General features: G+C 59.0%; 1 protein-coding gene and 1 long non-coding RNA gene across 2 annotated transcripts; both read right to left on the reverse strand.

Annotated features, from left to right (window-relative positions):
- On the reverse strand, window positions 1–27,432 carry PLPPR5 (phospholipid phosphatase related 5). The gene is made up of 6 exons (XM_084865394.1): window positions 27,219–27,432; window positions 17,555–17,681; window positions 16,368–16,618; window positions 10,047–10,223; window positions 7,764–7,883; window positions 1–705 (listed from the first exon to the last, which is right to left on the reverse strand). The coding sequence occupies exons 1-6, from the start codon at window positions 27,420–27,422 to the stop codon at window positions 673–675; spliced, it is 912 nt and encodes a 303-aa protein (XP_084721520.1). The 5' UTR covers window positions 27,423–27,432; the 3' UTR covers window positions 1–672.
- On the reverse strand, window positions 5,414–5,986 carry LOC311612667. The gene is made up of 2 exons (XR_014793328.1): window positions 5,810–5,986; window positions 5,414–5,609 (listed from the first exon to the last, which is right to left on the reverse strand). It is a non-coding gene; the product is annotated as an uncharacterized lncRNA (long non-coding RNA).
- Window positions 27,433–27,453: the final 21 nt, after the last annotated feature.

Consider the following 27,453-nt stretch of genomic DNA (forward strand, 5'->3'; position numbering starts at 1 on the left):
TCCAAATAAATAGCTTTAATTATGGTACATTCCTGATTACAGCAGAAATTGGCATCTCCCCTTCCGAAGCAGAAGCACCAGTCTGAGAGGGACCGAGAACGGTGTGGTCGGGGGTGGAGCGGGACCGCGTGTGCACACGGGGCTCGTACAGAGCACACGCTCAGAGGAGGGCCGCTCGCACACGGAGCTCGGCGGGGCGGCCTGGTGCCATGCGGCCGAGGAAAGGCCCCCAGGCACTCCGAGTCCGCCGCACGGAGGCCCGGCCTTCTCCTCCGCCTTCCGACGTGAACGGTGACAGAGCCGACGGCCCCGCACGGAGGGGTTCCTCAGGCAGGTGTGACCCGTGTGTGTGCGGCGGTTTCTCTTCCCGGAGCCTGGGGGATTCTGGGAGGAACCCGGGGGTGCTTCACGTCAGGGCCCAGGGGCTCAGCCGAACGCCTCCTGTGCGCCTGCCGTGTGGCCCCCGGCGGGGGGACCGGGGAGAGGGGCCCGGCCGCCTCGGAGGAGCTCACAGTCCAGGGGGGAGACGGAGACGCTGACACGGACTTTAGACGGAGGAAAACCATCGGACAACGGGAGCCGCTCCTGCGCGGCCGGACGGACGCTGGGTGCTAGGAGTGGACGGTGAAGAGGGAGGCTGTCCAGTGCAGGGACGGCCCGGCGGCTCCGGGATCATGTGACTTCCGCGAAGGCCGTGATGTGGTTCTGCGGGGAGAGAGGGAGAAGTCAGGGTCTGGGCGGGAATCAGTGCCCCTGCCGACCGTCCCCACCGAGCGGACGGCCACGCCCGTGGGGGCTCAGGCTGCACAGCACACACGGTGTAAGTGTAAGCTGTTTGCTTAGGACGTTTTTTAAAAAGGTGTGTGAGGAGCCCGGCCAGCGTGGCTCAGGGGGCGAGTGCCGACCTCTGAACCAGGAGGTCAGGGTTTGATGACCTGCTGGGAAGCGGTTAGGAAATGAACTGGAGACTCCTCCCTCGGCGGCAAGGTGGGGAGGGGAAGGCGAGGCGGCGGCAGCTAAAGAGGAAGGAGAGGAGTTAGAGAGAGAAGAGAGGAGAGGACACGGACGGTACGCGGGGTCCTCTGGGCCTGGGTATGAAGGAGGCGGCACGGGGCCTCTGCCCGGTCCTCTCACGGCCAAGAGCAGGCGCAGCCGGGCCCCGGCGTGGAGGGCGGGATGCTGATCACCGTCGGCTTTGCAGAACGCGATGGCTCCCCTTCGGCCCGGGCGGCTCTCCTGGCGGCAGCTGGAGGGGACGAGCCAAGGACTCCGGTCCTCCCCTCCCCGCCCACCAGGCCAGGAGTCCGCAGCACAGCCCCTCCCGGCCCTGGGCGCCCGGACAGAGGGCAGCGGGCCGGGCAGGACGTGTGCGCCGGCTCCGTCCCCACCAGCACCTCCTCGGGGACGAGAGAGACAGAACCGCGTGGGTCACCGTGTGGGGAACGGGCTCCCGGCACACAGGGCCCGAGCGGTCTCCTTCCCGTCCGGCCGCACCGCATCTTGCAGCAGCCGATCTTACTAGAGCAGCGTTTTTCAACCGCTGTTCGGCGGCACACTAGTGTGCCGCGAGATGTTGCCTGGTGTGCCGTAGGTGCAGACAAGAATTTTATAATTTTTCACTATTTTGTTTACTTAATATTTCATAATAAAGTAATTATAAAATACTTTCTTTGTGTTTATTTGATTCCTATTCAAGAGAATTACTTTATATATAGTCAATATAGGCACAGAGTTAAATTTTTTAACATTTTCTAATGGTGGTGTGCCTCGTGATTTTTTTCATGAAACAAGTGTGCCTTTGTCCAAAAAAGGTTGAAAAACACTGTACTAGAGAACCGTGCACACACACAGGGGCCACGCCAACACGCACACAGGAAAGCACGTCACTCGGAGTCCCGAGAGAAGGAGGTGCTCAGGGCGTCCCCCCAGAATGCACACCCCCTCACGGCGGACGGCTCCGCGGACGCCTCTCTCTCTCTCTCGGACTGAACGCGCTGCAGTGGGTCAGCATTCAGAGTGCAGGCATTTTGGGGGCACACCCTGCGTACCAGGTACCAGCTCGACGGCTGCTTCTGCATCACACAGTCAGAGGCTTGGGGTCGGGGGGCAGGCGGGAGCCAGAGCTGAGAAAGCGCTGTCCCCCTCAGAAAGCATCGCCCAAGTTCACAGCAAGCCCACGAGCCAAATACCGAACCCGGTCCCTGAGGGCAGAACCCGGGCGGAGGGAGCCAGCACCAGCCCTGAGAGCAGCCCCAGAGCCCCCGCTTCGGCCAGTGCCGAGGGCCAGGCAGCTCGCCAACTTCTGAAGCTCTGTGCTCTCCGGGAACATCTGTATCCCAGCCCTGGCTGGTGTGGCTCAGTGGAAAGAGCGTCGGCCTGCGGACCAAAGGGTCCCAGGTTCGATTCCGGTCCAGGGGGCATGCTGGATCCCCAGTAGGGGGCGTGCAGGAGGCAGCCATTCAATGATCCTCACTCATTATTGATGTTTCTATCTCTCTTTCCCTCTGCCTTCCTCTCTGAAATCAATAAAAACCTATTTAAAAAATAGTCTGTCTTTCACTCTGGTGATTTCAGACAGCTCTGCGTTTACTTACGATCCGCAATGTGGGGGTGACTTGCCACCAGACAAGGCATGCCACTGGCGGTTTATTTATTTACCTTTGGAAAAATAGGGGGAAATGCAAAAAAATAAAAAATAAAAAAATAGTAATTCATATAGGAAAACAAGAAAAGCCATTCTGGCCCAGCCAGCATGGCTTAGAGGTTGAGTGTTGACCTATGAACCAGGAGGTCACAGTTAGATTCCCGGTCAGGGCACACGACCAGGTTGCAGGCTTGATCCCCAGTGTGGGGTGTGCAGGGGGCAGCCAATCCATGGATTTTCTCTCATCACTGGTGTTTCTATTTCTCTCCCTCTCCCTTCCTGTCTGAAACCAATAAAAACGTGTGTGTGTGTGTGTGTGTGTGTGTGTGTATATATATATATATATATATATATATATATATATATATATATATATACAAGAAGAGCCATTCCAGCGAGGGCTGTTGGGCTGGGGATGCTGAGCTCCGCCATGCGTGCACGCTCAGTGGAAGATAAAGGAGAACGGTGACCCGAACCCAGACCCTTTGGGAGCCGTGGGCCTGCCCAGAGGGACGCGTTTCCGTATTTGCCTGAGCCGTCAGCTCAGCTCACACCAGTGCGCGCGCTCGGCGCACCTGCGTTTATTGCCTTAATCGGAGGTGCTCCCTGCGGCCCATCCCCAGGAGCCAGCCGAAGAGCCGAGCCAGGCAGTCCTTAAAGGGCCTCCCCTGCGCGTGCTCGTCGCTGCCCTCCACAGGCTGGCCGCGGGACACCTATAAGACGCAGCACAGCCATTACCGGTGCCTCTGTCCCTGTGACTCACTCAGCGGGACAGGCCGAGTCTGACGCCCTGGACCCGGTGTTAGGCCGAAGGCTGCAGTCAGGCACAGCCCGTCTCCTTCCCTTCCAGCCGCTCAAAGGCAGCCTCTGTGTTTGAACAGGAGGCTGTCAGCGTCGGCGCAGGTTTGGGGCATAAACGGAAACCGGGCTCTGTGCGTCAATGTCTTCCATTCAAGGACTCGGTCTTCGCTTGGCCTGGGGAAGCTGTGTGGCCAGTGGGCTTCGGAGTTTTTGCATGTGGGCCCCGACCACAGCATGTTCATATGCAACGCAGCCTCTCTGAGACCCGGCTCTCTGGTCCGTGCAATGGGGGGAAGACCATTTACACGTGTGTGTGTGTGTGTGTGTGTGTGTGTGTGTTTTTAATGAAGAGCAAGGGAGATCATATACACACACAAAGGTCCTGGTCTTCGCTAACATCTCATTATAGGCGTCTGTAAAAGCCAGAGATAGCCTGACCAGCGTGGCTCAGTGGTTGAGCATCGATCTATGAACCAAGAGGTCCCAGTTCGATTCCCAGTCAGGGCACATGCTTGGGTTTGGGGCTTGATTCCCCAGTGGGGAGTGTGCAGGAGGCAGCCAATCCATGATTCACTCTCATCATTGATGTTTCTATCTCTCTCTTCCTCTCTGAAATCAATAAAAGAAATATATATATTAATTTAAAATATATTTTATTGATTTTTTTTTTTTTTTTTTTAGAGAGAGGAAGGGAGAGGGATAGTTAGAAGCAGTGATGAGCTGCCTCCTGCACACCTCCCACTGGGGATGTGCCTGAAAGCAAGGTACATGCCCTTGATCAGAATCAAAACTGGGACCCTTCTGTCTGCAGGCTGACGCTCTATCAACGCGGCGCGCGGGAGCAGAGGGCGCGAGGAGGGCGGGCGGAGAGTCCACGGTGTGCACTGCCAGCGACTCCTTCACCCGCGTCCTCTGACCGCCTCCCTGACTGCCGGCCGCAGGAGCCGGGATCCGGAGATGCAGTCGGCAGCTCGCTAGCTATTCCCTCCACAGAGATGAGCAACATGGCTTGTGCTCAGAGGGAACTTATTGAGAAGATGCTTTCATGAAAGGCCTGTCAGATAACGCTGAAAACACCCGGCTTTTAATCTGCTGCAGAGCGGATTATAACTCGTAAACAGCGTGGAGAGGTAAGCACCGGGTGTGGGGGGGCACACACAGGGAAGGGGACACGGCAGACCACAGCCACGCGCACGTGTGTCCTCCGAGCCCGCGATGCTGATGCCCGCTGGGACGTTTCCCTCCCCTTTTCAATGGGCTCTTTAACACGAAACGAAACGAGACACAGGAGAGCCGAGCACAGCACGCCAGCGCTGACGGACGGCAAATACGTCTCGTAAGTGCTCGAAGCTCCGGCGAGAAAAACTGGCGAAAATACGAGGAGACTCAGTTCCTCGAACTATCCCAATAGCTGGTCCCTAATAACGTGGTTCTGACAAGCTCCTGCGGAGGGTTTCCGTTACAGCTCGGCGGCTCAGTGAAAGGAAGGTCTGCATTGGAGGAAAGCAGGCACGGCGCAGATGGATTCCCAGGCGTACCGGTGCAGCATGCGGACGCCTCAGAGGGCCTTCTCCCCGGCAGCAGAGTCACGGGTAATCCCGGTGGCCTTGGCAAGGAACCACAGGGCTGTGCTGCTGTTGCTATGACACTAATCTACTCGGCATTTTTTGCTCTAAGACTTCCTGCCATATGCTCTACGCATGGCACAGACAATCTGCATAAACATGCAAGTCCACAAAATAGCTCTGTGGGGTATCCCAGTGCGAAATACAATGGAAATCCTAGTGAGGGAGTCATTCATTTTCCAGGAGGGAGCTACTTTGATTTATGCACCAACTGCGTGCCAAGAAGCTTGTGATCTGTCATTTCAAACAGAGTGTGTGTGTGTGTGTGTGTGTGTGTGTGTGTATATATATATATATATATATATATATATATATATATATATATATATATATATAGCTAATATGCAAAGTGTCCCCTAAGGAGTTCGACCAGGGACCGGGAGTCCGACTGCTCGCTATAATGTGCGCTGACCACCAGAGGGCGGTGCAGAATGAAGGAAGGCCCCAGCTGGCAGCTGGAAGGCTCCCGATTCGCCCCTGAATGCCGGCCAGGCCTAGGGACCGCACCCGTGCATGAATTTTGTGCACCCGGCCTCTGGCTACCCTATAAAGCAGGGGTCCTCAAATTTTTTAAAGTGGGGGCCAGATCACGGTCCCTCAGAGAGCTGGAGTGCCGGACTATATGAACTACTAATTCCTACTGTAACACCTCGGCTGCGCTCACTGCCCAAAAAACCTGGCGGGCCGGATCAGACTCCTCTGAGGGCCGCATGTGGCCCGCGGGCCGTAGTTTGAAGACCCCTGCTATAAAGGAACCATAATTGTACCCATTTTGTTCAGGTAAGGAGAAAAGGGGGAATTTGTCTGATCCTACTTAGACTTCATGTAGCCAAGCCAACCCTCCACCCCAGGGCTGCCCGCACCTGCAAAAGCGTGGCTCTCCCCCGCCTCCCCCTCTGCCTAACCTGCAGCTCAGTCTTCACCTTGACCCTGTGATGTTCTAACCTTCAAAACAGCCCGTGTGTTTGCTTCGCTGGGTCACTGCGAGTCCCCTCAGAATATTCCTAGCCATGTAATCGCCCTCCTCGGTTGCCACGGGAACGGAACATGGTAATTTCCGTCCGTGACGGCACACACTCCTGGCATCCCCCGCTCTGGGAACCGTCCTCGCTGCTCGCCACCTGCATTCAGGCGGCGCCAATCTCAGCCATGGCGCTCTTACACGCACAGCATCATGGGTAGTCAGGCTGGGGCCCTGTACCGGAACCACAGGGCTGTAATTTGCAAACTATTCCTGGCATTCGCTCCCCTTGCTTGTCATTGGCAAGGACTTCCCTTTGATTCAGTGAGATCACCTCAACCCAAGAAAAAGGAATTATTTTCTCGAAGAGCATTTCCTAACGGTAACCGCTGACTTACCGCTCAGCGTTATCCCGAATGGCCGGGCGGCTCCGGAGGCCTGGCCTCGCTGCTAATAAAGCCTGTGGACACCAATTCCTCTGAGATCGGTTGGAACTACCCCATGTGCTATCCAATCCCACCCATGGCTTACGTTTATTTTGAAAGGTTTTTGGGAGGAGAGAACGCCCCTTCCCTCAGACGTTCTGTACGGCAGCCGCTGGGGTCAATAAGGCACAGGCGTGCATGGCTGACGTGTGCTCGCCTGTGCGGAGCTGAAAGCCGCCTTACAGGGAGACGCGTGGGGGCAGGAGGGACAGGACAAGCCTGCCCAGCGCTTTGCGGCTGCCATGACAGCAGCCTGACCCCAAGGGTCCTGGGCCAATGTCATGGACTCCCTGCGATTAGGTCTGGGCAAGAGAGCCCTCTGAAGGGAAGGCAGGAAAATGCAGTAGGTGAAAGGGCAAAGGGTAAAGGGGCAGAAGGTAAAAGGGCAGAGGGTGAAAGGGCAGAGGGTGAAGGGGCAGAGGGTGGAAGGGCAGAGGGTGAAGGGGCAGAGGTGAAAGGGCAGTGTGTTTGCTGGAGGGTGATGGGTGGTTTTCTCAGTGACCCCACCAGCAGTGGGTCCTGTGCCATGGGGGTTCCTAAGCAGGTTCAGGGACCCGGTTGTGGCCGCCCCGAGACGCACCCCCCTCCCGCCTACTGCTGCCGCGGCCTGGCGGCCACCTGGGAGAACGCGCCATGTTTCCGTGATGAGCAGCACACGCCGCCCTCCTACCGCACAGGGGGCTGCCGGCGAGGACGTGCCCTAAGCCAGTCCTGGGGAGAGAAGCACATTTCCTCATTTGCTGACAAACCTGCTGGACTGGACGGCAGGTCGGACCGTCTTGGTCACGGCCGCCTGTCCACCGAGGAGGGAGAGGGCCGTGTTGTAGGAATGAGCGCACGTCCTCAAGCTCAGCCCCCGTTCTTAGTCTCTGCAGGAGCCCGCCGCCCCGGGCCTCCCGGCGCCCCGCTCCCCACAGCCCCAGCTCTCCGGGCGGTGCTCAGCGGGCGGGGGAGCCGGGACGTTTGGGGGGACCTCTTTCCCCCCCGGGGGTCAGGAGCTGAGTCCTCGCTGAACGCCGCTGAGACGGGCAGCCGAGCGGTGAACGGGAAAGGACTGCGGTGGCACCGGGGACAGTCCTCCTCCGCTCCGGGCGAGGACACATCCCGGACCTCACCGTGACCTCACCGTGACCTCACCATGACCTCACCATGACCTCACCGTGACCTCACCATGACATCACCATGACCTCACCATGACATCACCGTGACATCACCGTGACCTCACCATGACCTCACCCCGGCGTTACCTTCTCCAGGGGGCTCGCCGCCCGCGGGATGCTGATCGTCCGCGCGTGGGCCAGGGCCGCCCTGGGCAGGTGCTCGCTCTCGGGGTGCCTTCCTCGGAAGTTGTTCACCACGCACACCACCTGGCGGTCAGAGGAGACGCAGCGTTAGCAGAGCCAGGTGCTCTCGACAATGACCTTGGAGTCTCTCCGTAAGTCGAATCCTGATAAGGAAGCACTAACACTACTTGACTATGATGTGTACGCGACTTCACACCCAGACTTCGCTGGTATAAACCCGAAACAGTCACCCCAGGTGCGTGTGTGTGTTCAAGAAAATCCATCCATCAACGTTAGCTCAGCCCGGGTACAAGCCCGCGGCTGAGCATCACCTAGGAACCGGGAGGTCAGGGTTCGATTCCCGCTCAGGGCACAGGCCCGGGTTGGGGGCTCGATCCCCAGTGGGGGGCGTGCAGGAGGCAGCCCATCGATGATTCCCTCTCATCGTGGATGTTCCTCTCTCTCCCCCTCCCAGACTCTCTAAAGCCATTACAAATGTGTTTTTAAAAAATGCGTAGCTCCGTTAGTCATGACAACGTTACGATTCCAAAATGTTCATTAGATTAGTTAACAGCCCATGCGCAAACGAATCCAAAAATAACGTCGTAACCTAATAAAGATGCAGAGCGAGCTGACCTTTCCCGGCGTGGCTCACCTACAACGTAATTTAAATGCTAATTATTTCCCCTGAGCCAAGGTCACGGAGCTCTCCGCAGGAACCCGCCCCACGCCACACGCGCCTCCAGCAGCGCCTCCACCTCCGCCTGAGCCCGGCTACCCTCTCCGATCCCGTCCGCGTGGATGCGGCATTTCCCCAGCGGCTCAGGCCACTCCGGAGCCGCAGGCCTTTCTCCGAGAGGGCGGCCCCATGCCGGCGGGTGGACCCCAGGGACCCAGGGCCTCGGGCTGCGGCTCCCGGCCCCGCCTGGGTGACACCCCGGGGTTCCTGGGCGATGCCCTCTGTCTGGTTTGGTTTTGCTCCCCGTGAACCTGCCTCCGTGTGGAGCGCGAAGGCGGTCCCGCGTCCACGGGCTGCTGGGCAGGGAGGGGGCGGGAGGGACCCGTCTCCCGGGGCCTGGGGGAGCCAGAGGGACGGCATCGCGGGGAGAGCAGCGGGGCACACGCTGGGGACGGGACACAGCGGCCCCTCTACACTAAGGTGACCAGACGCCCCGCTTTTGGCGGGACAGTCCCGATGTTTAACAATGTGTCCCGCGGCATCTTAAAAAAGTCCCGGTTTTTGTGCCGCGGGACGCGGGACAAAATGTTAAAAATTGGGATTGTCCTTGCCAAAATTGGTTTGGCTCAGTGGATAGAGCATTGGTCTGCGGACTGAAAGGTCCCGGGTTCGATTCCGGTCAGTCAAGGGCATATACCTTGGTTGCAAGCACCTCTCCAGTGGGGAGTGTGCAGGAGGCAGCTGATCGATGTCTCTAACTCTGTATCCCTCTTCCTTCCTCTTTGTAAAAAATCAATAAAATATATATTTTTTAAAAAATCGTGACTGTCCCGCCAAAAGCAGGACGTCTGGTCACCTTACTCTACCCAGGGCGTCCCCGAGGAACGCCCCTCTAACAGGCCCGGCACGTCTGGTTCCCACGCGGCCGGCCCCACACGGGGCATTCCACGGTGGAGGCGGCAGGGAGCACGGGGGACTGCGGAGCGATCCAAAGGAAACCGACGGGAAGGTAAGAGCATCCTCACGGCGTCACTGCGGAAACGGGCTGCGATGGAAGTGGGCGCAGCTTTCCATCGGGGTCCAAGGTCCGCCACTCCTGCGGATGGACCGGGAACCCCGCAGCGGGCGGGAGTCATCTCCCAGCAGCCATCGCTACAAAGCGCTCCAGGGAGAGTGCCAACGAGGAGCGACAGCTCAGGCCGTGGCCAGTCCCCGGGTGCCCTCTAACCCCTGCCATGGCCGCTGGGAGGCGCCTGGCCTTGGGAACATGGGGTTTGGTTACTGGAGGGATCCAGGCCCTGTCACCAGGGAGGGCCCCTGCTGGGGAGACTGTGGCTGTGACAGGTGCCCGTGGAGGGTGCTGGCACAGGGGCGCCCACCCTGGTGGTAGGTTCCATCCCCGGTCCTGGTAGCAACCCATCGGAGTGTCCCTCTCACATTGATGTTTCTCTCCGTCTCTCTCTCCCCCTCTCCCTCCACTCTCTCTAAACACTCAATGGGAAAACATCCTCACTGAGGATGGACAGCGGCAAACACGCCCCACGCTCTGCCAGTAACCGTGTACTCACCAGGAACACAGCGATGGAGATGCCGACCAGGAAGCCGGCGATGACGTCGGCCCAGTGGTTGCGGTGCTCGGCCACGCGGTTGAGGCCGGTGAGGAAGGCCAGGCACAGGAGGCCCAGGCACAGGACGGGCTTCGCCAGGCGCGTGCCCTTGGCGTTGATGGTGCTGGTGATGTACATCTGAAACGCAACAGAGACACGCTGTGCACGGGCAGGTCCACGCGGGCGCCACACACGTATGTATGTGCACATGTGTCTACAGGCGAGCACATGCCCACGGGGCTCAACCCTTCACGACGGCTTATGAATCCTCTGGAGGACGCTTCTTTAAAGCGGAATTTAAGGGCAGAGGTTATTTAATTTATTTGCCCCAAATCTACTAGCAGCGAGTTCTTATGTGATATGTTCATCACTCAGGAACACCGAGCCCAGCCCTTCCACGGGGCTTTGTTTTAAGCATTCAGTGCTCCTGTTTCATATGAATTTACATTTTAGATCAATGTTGTTAGCAGGGGAACACTGAGGAAGACATGTTATTTTTTATTTTTATTTTATTCGAGAGAGAGAGAGAAAGAGAAAGAGAGAGAGAGAGAGAGAGAGAGAGAGAGAGAGAGAGAGAAACATCGATGTGAGAGAAACAGATTGCTTGCCTCCTGTATGTGCCCCAACCGGGATTGAACCCAAAACCTAGGTATGTGCCCTGACCGGGAATCAAACCCACCACCTTCTGGCATACAAGATGATGCCCCAACCCACTGAGCAACACCGGCCAGGGCTGAAGACACGTCCTTAACATCTCCATTTCATACACCATCTGAGAGGACGCATACTTGACAGAAGCAAAACTTGTGGATATAGTCATAAAAGTGAAATGGAGCAAACTTTTACTACATAGTACATTGACGATGGCATTTAAGGTTCAACACGGCGCCAAGACCTGTTTTCAGGTGGCTATCTGAAATTGCAATTTCAGGTGCAATGACTTTACATTTTATTGGCCACAATTAGGGCAACACAGAAACTTAAATACAGACAGAAAATGTCAGCTAAAAACAAAACAAAACCCTGAGCAGATGCGTACCTATGTGGTATGCTCACATGTGTAAAACAGTGAGCAGACACGTACACCTGCGGTATGCTCACATGTGCAAAAAGAACATGTCAGCTGATGGTAGTGAGTGGCATGTCCTCCAGTGGCCAGCACGACACTCACGAAAAACTCATTCTTCCCCGAATCTGATGGATTCTGTGGCACAAGTGCTCATCCTTTACCTGGTGTTACTATGGAAACCAGTCGGCTGACTGCAGGGGCGGCCCATTATTATTCACGTCATGTGAGGGGATGATAAAAGGATGCTCTGACTGCCGTATGTTTTTAGGGTGTCGATGTCGGTACGTGGCTGATACCGATAACACAGACTCAGAAACACACTTCCTGTGGTCCTGAGTCCAAGAAAAAAGGCGTTTGCCCACCATGGCCGGTGGCTCCATGGGTGAGAGCGTCATCCCGATAGGTCAAGGTTGTGGGTTCGATCCCCGGTCAGACCACTTATAAGAAATCACCCAATGAGTGCATAGATCAGTGAATCAACAAATCCGTGTTTCTCTCTCTCCCTCTCTCTAAAAATAAAAAAATAAAAACTTGCCTAAGAGAGGAAACAAAGACCGATGCTCACAGTGTCCGTTCCTAGCACCCATTTTAGAGGCTATGAAATCCCGCGATCACATTCTCTCCTGTCGCTGGTGATTGTGTTTTACTTTTTCCTGGGCCAAGTCTGCGGCCCTGTTGGCTGTGGCAGAGGCTGTCTGATGTGAACAGCAATGTGACCCACAGCGTCTATCCCGCCAGTTTTCAGCCCATCTGCCCCAGGTGCCCGTCTACCCCAGGTGCCATCCCAGGTGCCCGTCTACCCCAGGTGCCCATCTACCCCAGGTGCCCATCTACCCCAGGTGCCCGTCTACCCCAGGTGCCCATCTACCCCAGGTGCCCGTCTACCCCAGGTGCCCGTCTACCCCAGGTGCCATCCCAGATGCCCGTCTACCCCAGGTGCCCGTCTGCCCAGGTGCCCGTCTGTGCCAGGTGCCATCCCAGGTGCCCGTCTGCCCCAGGTGCCCGTCTACCCCAGGTGCCCGTCTACCCCAGGTGCCATCCCAGGTGCCCGTCTATCCCAGGTGCCCATCTACCCCAGGTGCCATCCCAGGTGCCCGTCTATCCCAGGTGCCCATCTACCCCAGGTGCCATCCCAGGTGCCCGTCTACCCCAGGTGCCCATCTACCCCAGGTGCCATCCCAGGTGCCCGTCTATCCCAGGTGCCCGTCTGCCCCAGGTGCCCGTCTGCCCAGGTGCCATCCTCCAGGGAGAAACAGATGCTGCCTGCACCCAGGCCTGTGGCCGGGCTGGCGGGTCTGCACACTCCCCAGCTGGGAGAGCTGCCTAACCCGGGGTCGCGGGGGGGAGCGCAGGGAGGGGGCACGGGAGGGGGCAGGGGAGGGGGCCCGGGGGCGGCGGGAGGAGAAGACCCGCTGCGGCTGTCCTGAGAGGCGGTGAGCGCGCTGCCCGCAGGGACAGCCAGGCGAGGACACGGCCGCCTTGGCCTCCGGGGAGCGTCTAACGCTGCAGCCCCAGCTCGGCCCCTGCCCGTGAGCGGGGAGGGAGATTGGGGCTGCTTGTGAGAGTTTCATTCACACGGTGCTGAGGCTGACTAGCGGATATTTTAGAGAGAGATAGGGAGGGGGAGAGAGAGAAACATCCATCGTCTGTGTCCCGCACGCCCCACGGGGGATCCAGCCAGAAGCCAGAGCGTGTGCCGGACCGGGAATGGGACGGGGAATGGGACCGGGGACCCATTCAACCAGCAGAGCCACGGAGCCAGGCTAAGGAGCTCTCGTGTTGCATTTCCTCACACCTGTGAGAACTCTCAACACAGGAGGAAAGTTCCAGAGCTTTCCCTTATCCGGGGCAGCCCTCCGGTGCTTTCCGGCGCCTGTGAGCCAGTCTAATGCTGTTATCTTTACAGAACGCCTGTCTGACCCGAACGGGCAGGAGAGGGAATCATGGCATAAGAACGGAGCGAGCGAGTTGGGCACGGGACAGGAATTGATTATTTATGCTCGCTTGGTTTTTAATTCACTTAGGAAGCCATCTAGGCTAACCAGATGTCAAAATGCAGCTAAAACAAAGCACAAACAGAAGGGCCCAGAAGGGCTGGGAGCTCAGGAGACTTTGCAAAGAAAAGGGATGCAGAATGTCTCACCGGTATTTTCAGGCCTAACTTACCGGCAAGGGGGCAAAGGGCCTCAGACAGACGATTGTATTTGAGAATCAAGAGTAACCATCTACCCTGGCCGATGTGGCCCAGTGGATAAAGCATCGGTCTGTGGACCAAAGGGTCCCGGGTTCCACTCCGGTCAAGGGCACGTAGCTCAGTTACAGGCTCCTCCCTGGCCCGGGCCCTGGTCGGGGCTCCTGCAGGAGCCAACCCATCGATGTGTCTCTCTCACATCAGCGTTGCTCTCTGTCTCTCCCTCTCGCTTCCACTCTCCCTAAAAATCAACGGGAAAACATCCTCAGGTGAGGACTGACAACAACAGGAAAGAGTAGCCATCCCCTCTTCTGCAATGCCCTGGGGGCGGGGACTGTAAGGGGCACCGAAGTGCTTCCCCCCAGCGGGCCCTGAATGGGAGGCAGCAGTGGAGTCGCAGGCGGGAGCTGAGAACAGCCTCCGTGCTCAGGACCAGCCGGCCGCGCAGCGAGGGTCGGACGGGCCCAGGGTGGCGGCCGTCCCGGGCCAATGGCCGATGATGGCTCGGCCTGAGCAGCAGCCCCTTTGTGGCCCACACGGCTGCCCCGTTCCCGCCGTGAGGCCCTGGCTGGCTCCACGGGGGCCCATTCTCCCCCCTGACCCCCTCTCCCTCCGGATAAATATACTGTCCCCGAGGCCAGGAGAGCAAGAGCCCTCCGAGGGGCGCTGTCTGTCACCTGCAGAACGGAGAGCCACGCCCAAAGTGCTTCTTTGTCTGGGACACGCGTGTTACATGGCTGCCTCCTGCATGCCCCTACGGGGGATGGAGCCCACAACCTGGGCCCCGGCCCTGATCCGACAATCGCACCGCGACCTCCTGGTTCATAGGTCGATACTCAACCCCTGAGCCACACGGGCCGGGCTGAAGTCCATCTTACTTTCCCTGGGGAATAAACTTGACCCATTTTATAGGAAAACGAACGCCACCGAGCTAAATTTCAATAGCATCCCAATGCCACTCACCCTGGATCACAGACTTAATGACGGAGGGTTCGATACCTTCAGGACGGTTTTCCCTCTTGGGAAACCAGCTGCAGTTGCAGAAATGGGCGTAGGGATTTCCCCCTGAAAGTTCTTGGGGAAGGAAAAGGGAGGACGTCTGCGATCCAGTTACCCCCAAGCCCTTCGGGAAAGCCGGGGCTCAGGGAGAGGGACCTTCCTTCCTGTTCTTCACGAAACCACCAGGAGGAGCATCAGGCAGACAGCGGTGCTCACCCACAGGCGCCGGCACAGGGCTCACCGCTCCTTCCCCGCTCACAGCCGCGCCCCCTGAACGCGGGGCGCGCCCGTCCCGCCATCACGGAATCACTCCCTCCGAGATTTACCTACTTAGCACAACCTGGCAGGCGCTTCCCGAGACCGCACTCGCCCGAAACACCCCAGCGCGCCTGTTGTGAAGTCCCCCGAGCTGCCTTCGGGGCGGGAACAGACCTGCACAGGTTCGAGGAGAACAGCTCAGCGGCTGGCGGTGCCCACGCGGGCAGCGGGAGGCGGGCTGGGTTGCCATGGCAGCCGCCCACACGCTCGGAGTGGCGGGGACGGGAGAAGCCGTTCGCAGGGAGCAGCACCTATTGTTACAACGACAGCGAGCGGCTCCCCGCCCTGTAATTACCGGCCCGCTGTGCGGACGCCGGTGATGTGAGACTCCCGAGTGCCGGGGCGTTCCGGAACGTTTCTTCCCTGAACGTCTCTGCCCTCTGAACCCCGGCCTCTGACCTCAGGGAGGCCGGGACCGGGCGGGGGCAGGGAGGAAGTCACCTGACCCCCCCACCCCCACTGGTGGGGCTCAGGGGTGAGGGACCCCCTCTCTGGAACATTCTGAATCACTGACGTCTCTGAATCACTGACGTCGGGGCAGAGTGTGGTTCTACGGATCCGGGCAAGTCCCTTCGCTCATCCTCATCCGTGAAGTGGGCATGGCGAGAGGGCGTGCTGCGTGCGAGGAGCCACAGGGAGAGCCCAGTGGGTCAGTACAGAGGACAGGTTACATAACTAATGACAGTAAGGGAAGAATACACTGTAATGATGCCCACACAAGAATCCTAGCTGATAATATGCAAATTGACCATCACTCCAACACACAAGATGGCCACCTGCATGTGGCCACCACAAGATGGCCGACAAGAAAGGGCAGTTGTGGGCGATCAGGCCAGCAAGGGAGGACAGTTGTGGGAGGCGGGGGGGGGGGGGGGATCAGCCTGCAGGGGAGGGCAGTTGGGGGGAACCAGGCCTGCAGGGGAGGGGAGGTGGAGGGGACCAGGTCTGCAAGGGAGGGCAGTTAGCGGTGACCAGGCTGGCAGAAGAGAGCAGTTAGGGGCAATGAGGCTGACAGGGGAGCAGTTAGGCATTGATCAGGCTGGCATGGCAGTGGTTAGGGGGCAATCAGGCAGGCAGGGGAGTGGTTGGGAGCCAGCAGTCCCAGATTGTGAGAGGGATGTCTGACTGGGGTCAAGCATAAACGGGCAGTCAGACATCCCTAGAGGGGTCCCAGACTGGAGAGGGTGCAGGCTGGGCTGAGGGACACCCCCCCTTCCCATGCACAAATTTCATGCACTGGGCCTCTAGTTGGTGTATAACTTAGCAACAGTCCAGCACGTTGTGCCTGGCACTAGTACATGCTCAGTCCATGTTATTGTTATCATTACAAACATCCCCGAGAGAACTTTCTAGAGAAGGAGGACCCCTCTCCCAGCCCCATCAGAGCCCATCGGGGCGTGAGGAAGCAGCGAGGAGGCCGGCGCCCTCTCTTCTCGGTGCTCCTGCGAGTTCACGGGGACTGACCGCCCCGGACAGCTGTGTCCATCCCGCCCCGTTCACCACGAGACAGACACCGTCTCCAACGGAAACGCCGGCGGCCATGTTTCCCAACCACCCACTCCCCACGCGTCACCTCACGAGCCTCGCTTTCCTCCCGGTGCCGACAGCTCCGACTGGACCGGCCGCAGCAGCTGCCGCAGGGGCTCCCCGCTGGGGGAGGCGGCCCGCCGCCGGGGGCCGGGGGGCCGGGGCCGGGCCCACTCACCGTCAGGTACACGGCCGCGTACACGCTGAGCGCCGCCTCCTTGGAGGGGAAGGTCTTGCGGGCGCGGAGCACCAGCTCGGGGTCGCCCGTGCAGGCCTCCTCGCCGCTGATGAACTGCGTGAGCTGCTGGCAGCCCAGCGCCGTGTAGTTGGGCCGGCACAGGGCCAGGAAGTGGGGCGCCAGGTTCCCCGTCACCACCTGCCCCGCGTTCGCGAAGATGTCCGTGGCGAACAGGCCGAACGTGTAGACGCCTGGAAGCGAGAGGCAGCCGTGAGCGCCCGGGGCTGTGTCCCGGTCCCCGCGAGCCGGCGAGCGGAGACCCCAGGGCCCGCACGGAGGCACCCATCCCGCCGCACACGGCTCCCCACGCACCCTCCTCCCCTCCACCCGCCCCGGCCCTGGGGGCGGCGCTGCGCCAGCGCACAACCCGGCCGCCCCCTCGGCGCTCCGTGACGCCTGGCGGGCTTGTCAGACAAGAAGGCACCTTCCGAGCCTGCGTGTGGGACTGGGTTTTTGTGAATGGAGCCAGGGCTCCCGAGCGAGGCCGCCGACTGTCACCTCAGTCTTCATTAGTCCCCGTTTTGAAAGTATTTTTTTTAAATGTATTTTTACTGATTTCAGAGAGGAAGGGAGAAGGAGAGAGAGAGAAACATCATTGATAAGAGAGAATTATGGATTGATGGCCTCCTGCATGCCCCACACTGGGGATGGAACCAGAAGTATATATATATATATATATATATATATATATATATATATATATATATATATATATATATTATACATATATATATAAATATATAAATATATAAATATATAAATATATAAATATATAAATATATAAATATATAAATATATAAATATATATATATATATATTGTATATATATATAGAGAGAGAGAGGGAGAAAGAGAGAGTTAGGAAGAGAGGGAGAGAGAGAGAGGGAGAGGGAGGGAGAGAGAGAGAGAGAGTTAGGAAGAGAGGGAGAGAGAGAGGGGGAGAGGGAGGGAGGGAGAGGGAGGGAGAGGGAGAGTTAGGAAGAGAAACATTGATGGGTTGCCTCCGTATGGACCTCACCAGGACCGAACTGGCCAGCTTCTGGTGCCGGGATGACTCTCCTGCCCGCGGAGCCGCCGCCAGGGCCCCAGGCTGTCTCTAAAACGAAGCGAGCACAGCTCGGGGCACACGTACCACCGTGCGCCGCACCAGCGGGTTGATGTAGCAGCAGTCCCCGGTGAGGATGGTCTTCTCCTGGCTCTCGAAGTCCCGCGTGGCCAGCTGCAGGCAGAACACCGCCGTCTCGCCCACTATGATCTGCAACGAGACAGAAGGTGAAGGGACATGCGACTCTGACCCACACGAAGCGGGACCTTGTCTCTAAAGAGCAACAGAGGCGCCTCCCCGCGGGGCAGGAATCTCAGGGCTGCACGGAGCCGCCTGCCTGCAGAGCCCGTGATTGTAACGGAGTCCCCTCGTGTAGAACCCACACTTCCCTCAGTCCGGGGAGTCTGAGGCGGTTACGTTATGAGCACGAGTGGACTGTAACAGTGTTGTCCCACGGAAGACCGTTAAAGTGCTGGGACTCTGTCCTAAGAACACCATCAGAGGAACGTGTGCGCCCCTATGCTCACAGCGGCACAGTGTGCAATGGTAAGATCTGGAAACAGCCCACCTGCCCATCGCAGGTGAGCAGATAGACCAGCTGTGGGGAGTGGAAGGAGGGGGAATTGGTAATATATGTACACATATAATACCTTAATAAAAAAAATGAAAAAAACTAAAAATAGAAAATAAATTATTAAAATAAACACCCTGGAAGACTACGCGGCTGTCAACACAGCAGGATCTGTGACAGGATGGAGGACATGGAGAGCATGATGCTGAGCGAAATAAGCCAGTCTGAGAAGGACAAGTGTCACATGACCTCACTCACACGTGGACCCTGATGAACAGCATACCCTGATGAACAGAACGGCACGGGAAACATGGACACCTGGCCCCCGGCTGGCCGGGGCCCGAGGGGACACCTTCCCCTTGCCTCAGTGTCCTGCCCTCAAACAGCGATGACAGAAGCTCTGCCAACGCGGCCGGGGGGAGGGGGCAGGTGCTCAGGTCCCCTGAAGAGGGCCATGGGGGCCCGCAGCTCACACATGGCCCATTCGATGGCCTCGGAGGCCCCCCACCCCAGAGCCTCCGAGGGGCTGGCCCTCGGGGTGAGGGGTTCTGGGAGAGGGTGCAGCGGAGAAGAGGGTGCTGGGCACGTGGTGCCAGAGACAGAGCCGTCACCTGGGAGTCCACACGTGCACCCCTGTGCTCATGTGGACCAGCGTCACCCCAACACATTTAATCAATAAAAATAAAGGACATATCTTTGTGGGGGGAAAACAGCAGCTGAGAGAGCGGGAAGTCCCAACAGGAATCTCGTGTGTGTGAATATGTGTGTGTGTGTGTGTGTGTGTGAGTGTGTGTGAGAGAGTGTGTGAGTGTGTGTGTGTGTGTGTGTGTGAGAGAGTGTGTGAGTGTGTGTGTGTGTGTGTGTGTGAATGTGTGTGTGAGTGTGTGTGTGTGTGTGTGTGAATATGTGTGTGAGTGTGTGTGTGTGTGAGTGTGTGTGTGTGAGTGTGTGTGAGTGTGTGTGAGTGTGAGTGTGAGTGTGTGTGTGTGAATATGTGTGTGTGTGAGTGTGAGTGTGTGTGTGTGTGTGTGTGTGTGTTTTGATGGGGGTTGGGGGTAGGGAGAAAGGGTTCCATTCCAGGTCCAAAAAACGAGCTAAAAGTTACAAGTTCTAAGCCTGCCCAGAGAGTCACAGGGGCACAAGATTCATAGTCCCAGCTGCCCCGGGGGCATCATTTCCCGCCTTCGCTTCACAGAGGAGCATGGACGGCGCGGAGGCTCTGTAGCTGAGGGAGGTCACTGGGGAGTCAGTCCCGGGCAGGGCTCCCTCCGTCAGCCAGCTCCGGGCCGGCCTGCCTGACGCCGTCTCGGCTCCGGCTCCGGCTCTATTTTGGGAAGACGCGGCTGGCGGCTCAGAGCCCTCCTGCGTGACTTCCGCAGAGGAGTGTCGCTTCCTCCCGTTAGCTCTCCCGTGACGGCCCGCGGGCCCGGCTGCCGGCATCCTGCTTACGGGGCCTGAGTAACCCGTGTCCTGGGCACGGCCCTGGTGTCCGGCCCGGCCTGGGTCCCAGACACGCTGGGGAGAGTGAGAAAACGCCAACGGCTTCTCTCTTCTTAGGAGAGACTGGCCTTTGGGGAGGACAATCGGGCAAAAGCACCAGGCTCTGCAAGAAGGAGAAGCTGAGAAAGGCCAACTCCATCGGCCCCTCCATGCCTAAGAGGAAGAGGAGAGGAGAAAAGCAAAAGAAAAAAAGAGGCTGGCCAGTATGGCTCAGTGGTTGAGCATCGACCTAGGAACCAGGCCAGGGTTTGGTTCCTGGTCAGGACACATGCCTGGGTTACCCAGTGTGGGGCATGCAGGAGGCAGCCGATCCATGATTCTCTCTCATCATTGCTGTTTCTCTCTCTCCCCCTCTCCCTTCCTCTCTGAAATCAATAATAGGAATATGTTTTTCAAGAAGAAAAGAAAGCCAGGGTTTGTTCCCACAACGGGAGAGAAAGCTCTTACTCTGACCAGGGACACAGGTGGGAAATCTGAGGGCATTCAGGTGGGGTTTGAGATGTTACCTGTGCAGCCTCCCAGCGCCCAGTTTCCGACCCCCACCCTTTCCAGGGCCCGGGCTCAGCGCTGCACCTGGCGGCCGAGGGGCCATCTATCGAAGCTGCGTGCCAAGCGCTGCCTGCCCACACGCTGACTGTCCCCTCGCCTGGGCCTCCTCGGTCCTCACTGCACTACCGGCTCCCAGGCTCTGCCATCAAACCCGGCCGTTGCCAGGGCCGCTCCAGACCCCTTCTCCTTTGGGAAAATGAGACCTACATCCGGCCCTGGCCGGCGTGGCCCAGTGGATAGGGCGTCGGCCTGCGGACCAAAGGGTTCCGGGTGCGATTCCAGCGAAGGGCATGTCCCTGGGTTGCAGGTTCCTCCCCGGCCCGGGCCCTGGCCACCAATCGATGTGCCTCTCTCACATCGGTGTTTCTCTCTGTCTTCCCCTCTCTCTTCCCCTTTCCCTAAAAATCAATGGAAAACTATCCTCGGGTGAGGACTCACAACAAAACCCTCCACTCGGCATCCTGCCTCCCTTCTCCGGGGCCAGCTCTTCCCTCCTGGCCCGTCCACCCTGCAGCCGGGCCCCGTTAGCGCCGCGCGGCTCCTGCTCGCCGCGCCCTTCACCGGCTGCTCTCCGCGCTCCTCCGCAGCCGCCATGTGCCTTCTCCTGAGCCCCCTCTCTTCTCCCTTCTGCACAAAGCCAAGGCGCCAACGAGCGTGTGCACATCATAACGTGTGCCGCCCAGCGAGTCCCCGAGGCTGGCCGTGCCCACGCCGGCCGCAGGGACCCTCAGTCACCGCCCGGCACGGAGCCCGCCGGGACAGGACTGCCGGGAGCCGGACAGAGCTTCCTGCAGGGAAGCCGAGCACACGTGTCCTTCGCTCCGTCACCGGGACCGGCTCGGGGCTCCCCGGCCCAGACCAGCACGGCTCCGCCTCACGTACGCTTCCCGCCACACTTCCCGAGAGAATCCCAACAGCGTGTCCCCAGGTGTCCCCAGCCACACACAGGTGTGTTCCCCTTAGTTTCCAGAGAGGAGACGGAAGGCATTCACCGCGCAGGCGAGCACACTGGCATGCTAATTAGAAAACGCAAGTCAGGCCGACCGAATTGCAGAGGCAAAGCAGCGACAGGAGCACTAACAGCCTTGCCCGTGGAAATGTTAGCTGTGTGTGTGCGCCAGCTTCCACACGTGTACCAATATTGACCCGTTAGCTAAATGTTTTTTTTTATAATCGATTTTAGAGAGAAAAGAAGGGAGAGAGAGAGAGAGAAACACTGATGAGCGAGAAATATTGATCAGCTGCCTCCTGCACACCCCGTGTTGGGAATTGAGCCTGCAACCTGGGCCTGTGCCGCCCGGGAATCGAACCGGTGACCTCTCAGCGATGGGACGACGCCCAGCCCGGAATCGAGCCGGCGGGCAGATGCTCTGGGATGAACCTGGAAGAGGGAATTACTGTGCCTCACTCCCTGGGCCTGCCTGAGCCCGCGCCCCTCTGAATGGGCAGGTGCTCAGGTGCCCAGGTTTGATATTTCACCCTAATCGGGAAATCCTGGATTTCCGTGAAACGTCCCCATAGACAATGAAATCCTGCTTTCCGTCCCCCAGGCCCCCGAGGTGAGTGGCAGTCATAGCGGTGATCGCCGGGCCCGAGCAACCCTGAGTCTCCTCTCTACGCATCAGCATCGTTCTGCAGAGCCCCCCACTTTTTATGCCCTCCCCGCCCCCAGAAAGCAACGCCTGTCAGAGAGAGAGCTGCCTGCGCCGAGTCCCCGGGTCCCCTCTCGCCTGATCGCTGAGGAGCGGTGCCGAGCTGAGTCACAGGCCGGCGGGGGGAGGGTGACTCACTCAGCACTCCGAGCCCGGAAGCGGGTCCAGGCCCCCGTGGGCCGCTGTGGGCGGGTGGGCGGCTCCGCTTGCAGAACAGGAAGGAGGTGGTGCCCGGTAAGCCGGCCAGGGCGCTGTTTGGGGAAACGGTCCCGGGACAGAGAGTGGGTCTGGGGAAATGAACTTGGCGGTTCCAGAGGGGCCATGCGAAGGTTTTCACGATTTTCTAAACAAAACGGCAGCCCAGCCCGTGTGGCTCAGTGGTTGAGCGCCGTCCCACGCACCAGGAGGTCACGGTCCAATTGTGGGTCAGGGCACAGGCCCAAGGTGGGGGCCGGATTCCCAATGACAGACGCCAGGCTCTGGGGGCTGATGGAACTCGCCAGAGACACTGCCCGCCCGGGAGTGAACAAGCGTAAGGGGCGTGAGGCAAACAATAAAAATGTATACCTATGAAAAGGAGCAAATGCATCACACACACACTCACGTCCCAAATAATAAGAGAGGAATGTGCTAATTATCCTCACGGCATAATGACTGACCTTGTAACGACCGGATCACGGGTCTGCGGGAGGGTGGAGCAATGAGCTACAAGCAGGCGGCGGAGACCTACAGGAGGGGGCAGGGCAGCAGCTATGGGGGTGGGCAGGGGGAGCTACAGGAGGATGGGCCAGTGGGGGGAGCCACAGGAGGGCGGCAGTCACCTCCTGGCACAGGGATTTGTGCGCAGGGCTGCTAGTATACATATAAAGTAATAAAAGCATAACATGCCAATCAGACCGGTCCTCCTTCCTGATAAAGCCGGGTCTGCGAGGGAAGCCTGATTCTTGGGTGGGTGCCCGCGGAAAGGGGGCTGGCCGCCAGGAGAAGGAAGGCCTACTCCTGCATGAATTTCACTCATCGGGCCTCCAGGTACATACACCGAGGGGCCAGATGATGATGACCTCTGAAGGCATAATCATCTGGCCACTCCGTGTATGTGTGTGTGTGTGTGTGTGTGTGTGTGTGAGGCTTGGTGCATGAATTTGTGCATGGGTGGGGTCCGGCCAGCCTGGCCAGGGGGAGGGGACATGGGCAGTTGGCCGGCCTGCTTACTGGTCGAACTCCTGGTCAAGGGGACAATTTGCATATTAGCCTTTTATTCTATAGGATAGACACTGAGTGGCCAGATGATGATGCATTCAGAGGTCATAATAACCTGGCCACTCAGAGTGTGTATATGTGTGTACACACACACACACACACAGACACACACACACACACGCACTGAGAAATGTCCACCCAAGGACTGTGTTGATCGTCTTAAATACACCTGGTCTGCAAAATAGATTTCCTTCCACAACTCTGTTTGCACAGAACAGCAGGCGACTGGCCTGACAGAGCCTCTCCACTCACCCCTGTCACAGGTGACGAGAAGGTAGCCGCCCGCCGAGGAGCGGCCGCCGTCCTGCGGGAGGGCCCCGTCTGTGCGAGGAGTCACACCCGTGGGAGCCCTGGCCCGGAGTAACGGGTTCCCGCCCTCGATGGGCGTGTGGCCACCGGGGCAAACGCCTCAGCTCCCAGACGCCCCGGGAGAGGGGGGGCGCGAACAGGAAATGGGCCTCCCTCACCCTCAGGCGCGATGAGCACGCCCCGTCCTGCCCTGCACACAACCCATAAACACTAGCGGCGTCTGCGTGAGAAGCTCCATCACTACTCAGTACGGCACGCATGCTTACTGTGAATCCTTTAAAAGAAAATTATATATATGTTTATTGATGTCAGAGAGGAAGGGAGAGGGAGAGAGAGATAGATACATCAATGATGAGAGAGGGTCATTAATTGGCTGCCTTCTGCATGCCCCCCCCACTGGGGATCAAGCCTGCAACCAGGCATGTGTCCTTGACCAGAATTGAACCAGGGACCCTTCGGTCCGCAGGCCGACGCTCTATCCACTGAGCCACACCAGGTAGGGCAATAGAGTGATTCTTAGGGAGTATCCACTATGGGCCAAGGGTGGTATTTACCTATGAAATCTAAGTTAATACTCAAAATCCTGTGACTTAGAAAACTGAGGCTTAAGGAGCAACTTGTCCAAGGTCACCCTGATGTTCAAGGTCACCAGCAAGAAGGATCCCCAACTTTTAAGACAACAGCAGGACGGACTTGTTATCTAAAGCCAAATTTGTTAGACTCAAACCCGGTCCCCAAGTCACCACCAGAAAAAAATGACAGAACTGAAAAGGTGCATTGCCTTCGATGCTGAGGTACCCACGTGTACCGAGCACGAAACCGAGCCTCCGCTGGGGCAGTGAGAGGAGCCTGAAGCTTTGGAGGCGAGTCTCGGACCTGAAGCCACCTCTCCAGAAGAGCCTTCCCCCCCGCGGCCCCCGGCGGTGAGCACTGGGGAAGGACAGGGAGCGCATGCTGGTGGAACACAGTCCGGGAAACCACGTCCGCCTGTGGCACAGGCCCGGCAGAGCCGGCCACACTCATGGCACAGCGTGTGAGGCTGTGGTCTTGGGCAAATGACTTCATCTACGTCTCCTCTTCCCAAGTGCCAGCTGACAATAATAATAATAATAATAATTGCTTTCAGTCCGGCCAGTGTGGCTCAGCGGCTGAGCGTGGACCTAGGAACCAGGAGGCCAGGGTTCAATTCCTGGTGAAGGGCACAGGCCCCGGCTGTGGACTCCATCCCCAGTGTGGGGCGTGCAGGAGGCAGCCGACCCATTCATGATTCTCATCACTGATGTTTCTACCTCTCTCTCCCTGAAATAAAAAAATATATATACATTAAAAAATAATAATAATTGCTGTCAGAGAGAACACAAACACGGGGTGGGTAGAAGGTAGCGAACTCAACCAGGACGGCAGCGCTGCCATGACCATTAACAACAGCGTGTTCACCCACGTGACTGCCACCCCAACCCTGCAGCGGCATGGAGCCGCCCGCCGGCCCAGCCTGGCACACTGCCCACCGTCCCAGCCACAGAGCCCGGGCCAGCCGAGGCCCCCGCCCAGGGAGCCCTAAAACCAGCCGCCCTCTGCACACGGACCCCAGGCCCGTCCCCGGGGCCAACGAAACAGGGCACACACGTGGGCCAAGCAGGCCCGCCCCTCAGCCACCTCTGGGCCCCCTTCCGCATCGGGAGACCTGACACGGGTCTCTGGGAACCCCACCGCCCCCCCGCACCTGCCCTCTGCTGCGGGGCCCTGGCTCACCCGGACCTCAGGGTCCTCCACGCTCCCTGGAGAGCGTGTCCCAGGAGGGCGCTCTGGAAGCCCATGAGGCTCTGCGGACATGGACACACACACACACACACACACACACGCACTGAGCAGGCATGCCCCTTTCCCCTCCTCAGTCCCCCAAGCGGCCAGAAGTCAGACATCTTCGGGCCTTGGCGTCTCCACTGGCGCCCGCCACCGCGGACCGAGGAGCGGAGGCTCGGAAAGTCTCTCGTCTCAGTAAAACCCGCCCAGCACGGCCCAGGCAGCCCGGCCTCACCGGCGATGGTGCCAGGGAACCGGCGTCGGAGGACAGGCTATTTCCCTAAAAACACGCCACCCGGGAAGCCACGGGAAACACGTGCTGGGACCAGCGCCTGCAGCAACGGCCTCACGGGAAACTGACTTTTTTCCCAGTGGGAGCAAGAGAGCACCCCGGGAAGCCGGGCCGGGTTTGGGGGCCTCTGACACACGTGAGCGAGTGACAGCCAAGCCAGGCAGGACATTCGGGTGCGAGGGCTGCCCCCACCGCAGTCACCCAGGCCAGCCCAGCCGCGGCCCTCGCTGCTGCGGAAGCCCCAGGTGCCCGGCGCTGTCCGCGGTGCTGACTGCCTGAGTGTTTCCGCTAAAACCCAAGACAACAGCCACATCCAAGCAGCTGTTCCCAGCATTCCTCACTGCTGGGGCAGGCCCAGCCCCGAAAATAACACTGCCTGCTCGCCTTTAATTTCCTGTTTGTTGTCTGTGTTTGTGTAGGGAGGGGGAGGGGGAGGTTGGGGAAGGGGGGGACAGAGGAGGGAGGGGGAGCCGCGGGAACGGAACTCCAATCCTCTGACCAGATCACAGGAACCACAGCGTTTTCTGAAGAAACACACCAATCCTCCCCGCAGGACCTGGGCGTCCTCTCCACATGTGCAAACGATCACATGCTTATTAATAGAGCATGTTGGCTCTATGGCATTTGCATATCAACCTAATAACTGCCTCTGCATATGCGTGCACATGGGAGTCCGTACACACACACACACACTCACACACATTCACACACATTCACACACACTCACACATTTACACACATTCACACACACACACTCACACACACTCACACACACTCACACACATTCACTCACACTCACAAACACACTCACACACATTCACACACACACACACACACATTCACACTCACACATTCACACACATACACACACACTCACACACACACACTCACACACACACACTCACACACTCACACACACTCACACTCACACATTCACACACACATACACACACACACACACTCTCACACTCACACACTCACACTCAGAGTCTCTGAGCCCAAAAGGCCTGTGGCCAGCCAGGCTGTGGAGTCGGGAGTCGGAGGGAGCAGCCCAGCAGACCCTGGGCTAACAGCGCCCCCACCCCAGCACCTCCCAGCTCAGCTTCTCCATCTGGGGGCCTCTCTGCTCCTTTAGGGGGGCTGCGCCCTGGTCAGGGGAACCCCAGGGGCGCCTTCATGGACGGGGCAGGAGGTGGTGGAATGGGAACAGGTGTCCCCAATGAGGAGACGGTCCCCTCCACACCCCGGCAGTGGATCCCCTGTTCCCGTCCAACCTGGGAGCCAGCTCCGCGGCGATGGAGTCCAGATGCACCCCAATGCTCACCCCCACCCCCAGGCCCCAGCCCCCACCCCCACCCAGCGTCTCCCCAGCCCTCCGCGCCCCTCCCCCGCCGGCTGCGGGACCACAGGGTGCGGATGGCACAGGGGGAGGTGATGGGAGCTCCCTCCGCACCCACGGGGGCGCCCTAGAGGTCCCTGGGGAGGGGGAGCTGCCCGCCTCACAGACACACGGGAGGCCAGGGCTGGGGGCCTGCTCCCCGCAGGAAGGCAGCGGGGCCGGGTTCGGGGCGCGGGGCGCGGGGCGGGGGCCCGGCCTGGGCTGGGGCGGGCGGCGGGCTTACCACGAGCGCGGGGCCGGGCGCGGGGCGGGAGGCACGGGGCGCGGGACCGGGTTCGGGGGCGCGGGGCGGGGTTCGGGGCGCGGGGCGGGGGCGCGGGGCCGGGTTCGGGGCCGGGTTCAGGGGCGCGGGGCCGGGTTCGGGGCGGGGGCGCGGGGCGCGGGGTCGGGGTCCGGGGGGCGGCGGGCTTACCACGAGCGCGGGCACGCCGGCGGCCAGCGAGTAGAGCAGCGCGGGCGGCACGGCGCTGCGGGCCTCGGGGCCGGGGTAGGGCTGGCGGTAGGCGCTGTCGTGGCAGAAGAAGCCCTGCACGTTCACGGCGAACGTGTCGGTGTACTCGAAGTAGTAGGCCAGCATAACCGTGCCCGCCATGATCACCGCCTGGAAGTAGAGCATGCTGCGGGCCGCTGCGCCTCCGCCGCCGGCG

Source organism: Pipistrellus hanaki, assembly GCF_964339955.1.
Source record: "Pipistrellus hanaki genome assembly, chromosome: 18".
In the NCBI taxonomy this organism is placed as follows: Eukaryota; Metazoa; Chordata; class Mammalia; order Chiroptera; family Vespertilionidae; genus Pipistrellus; species Pipistrellus hanaki.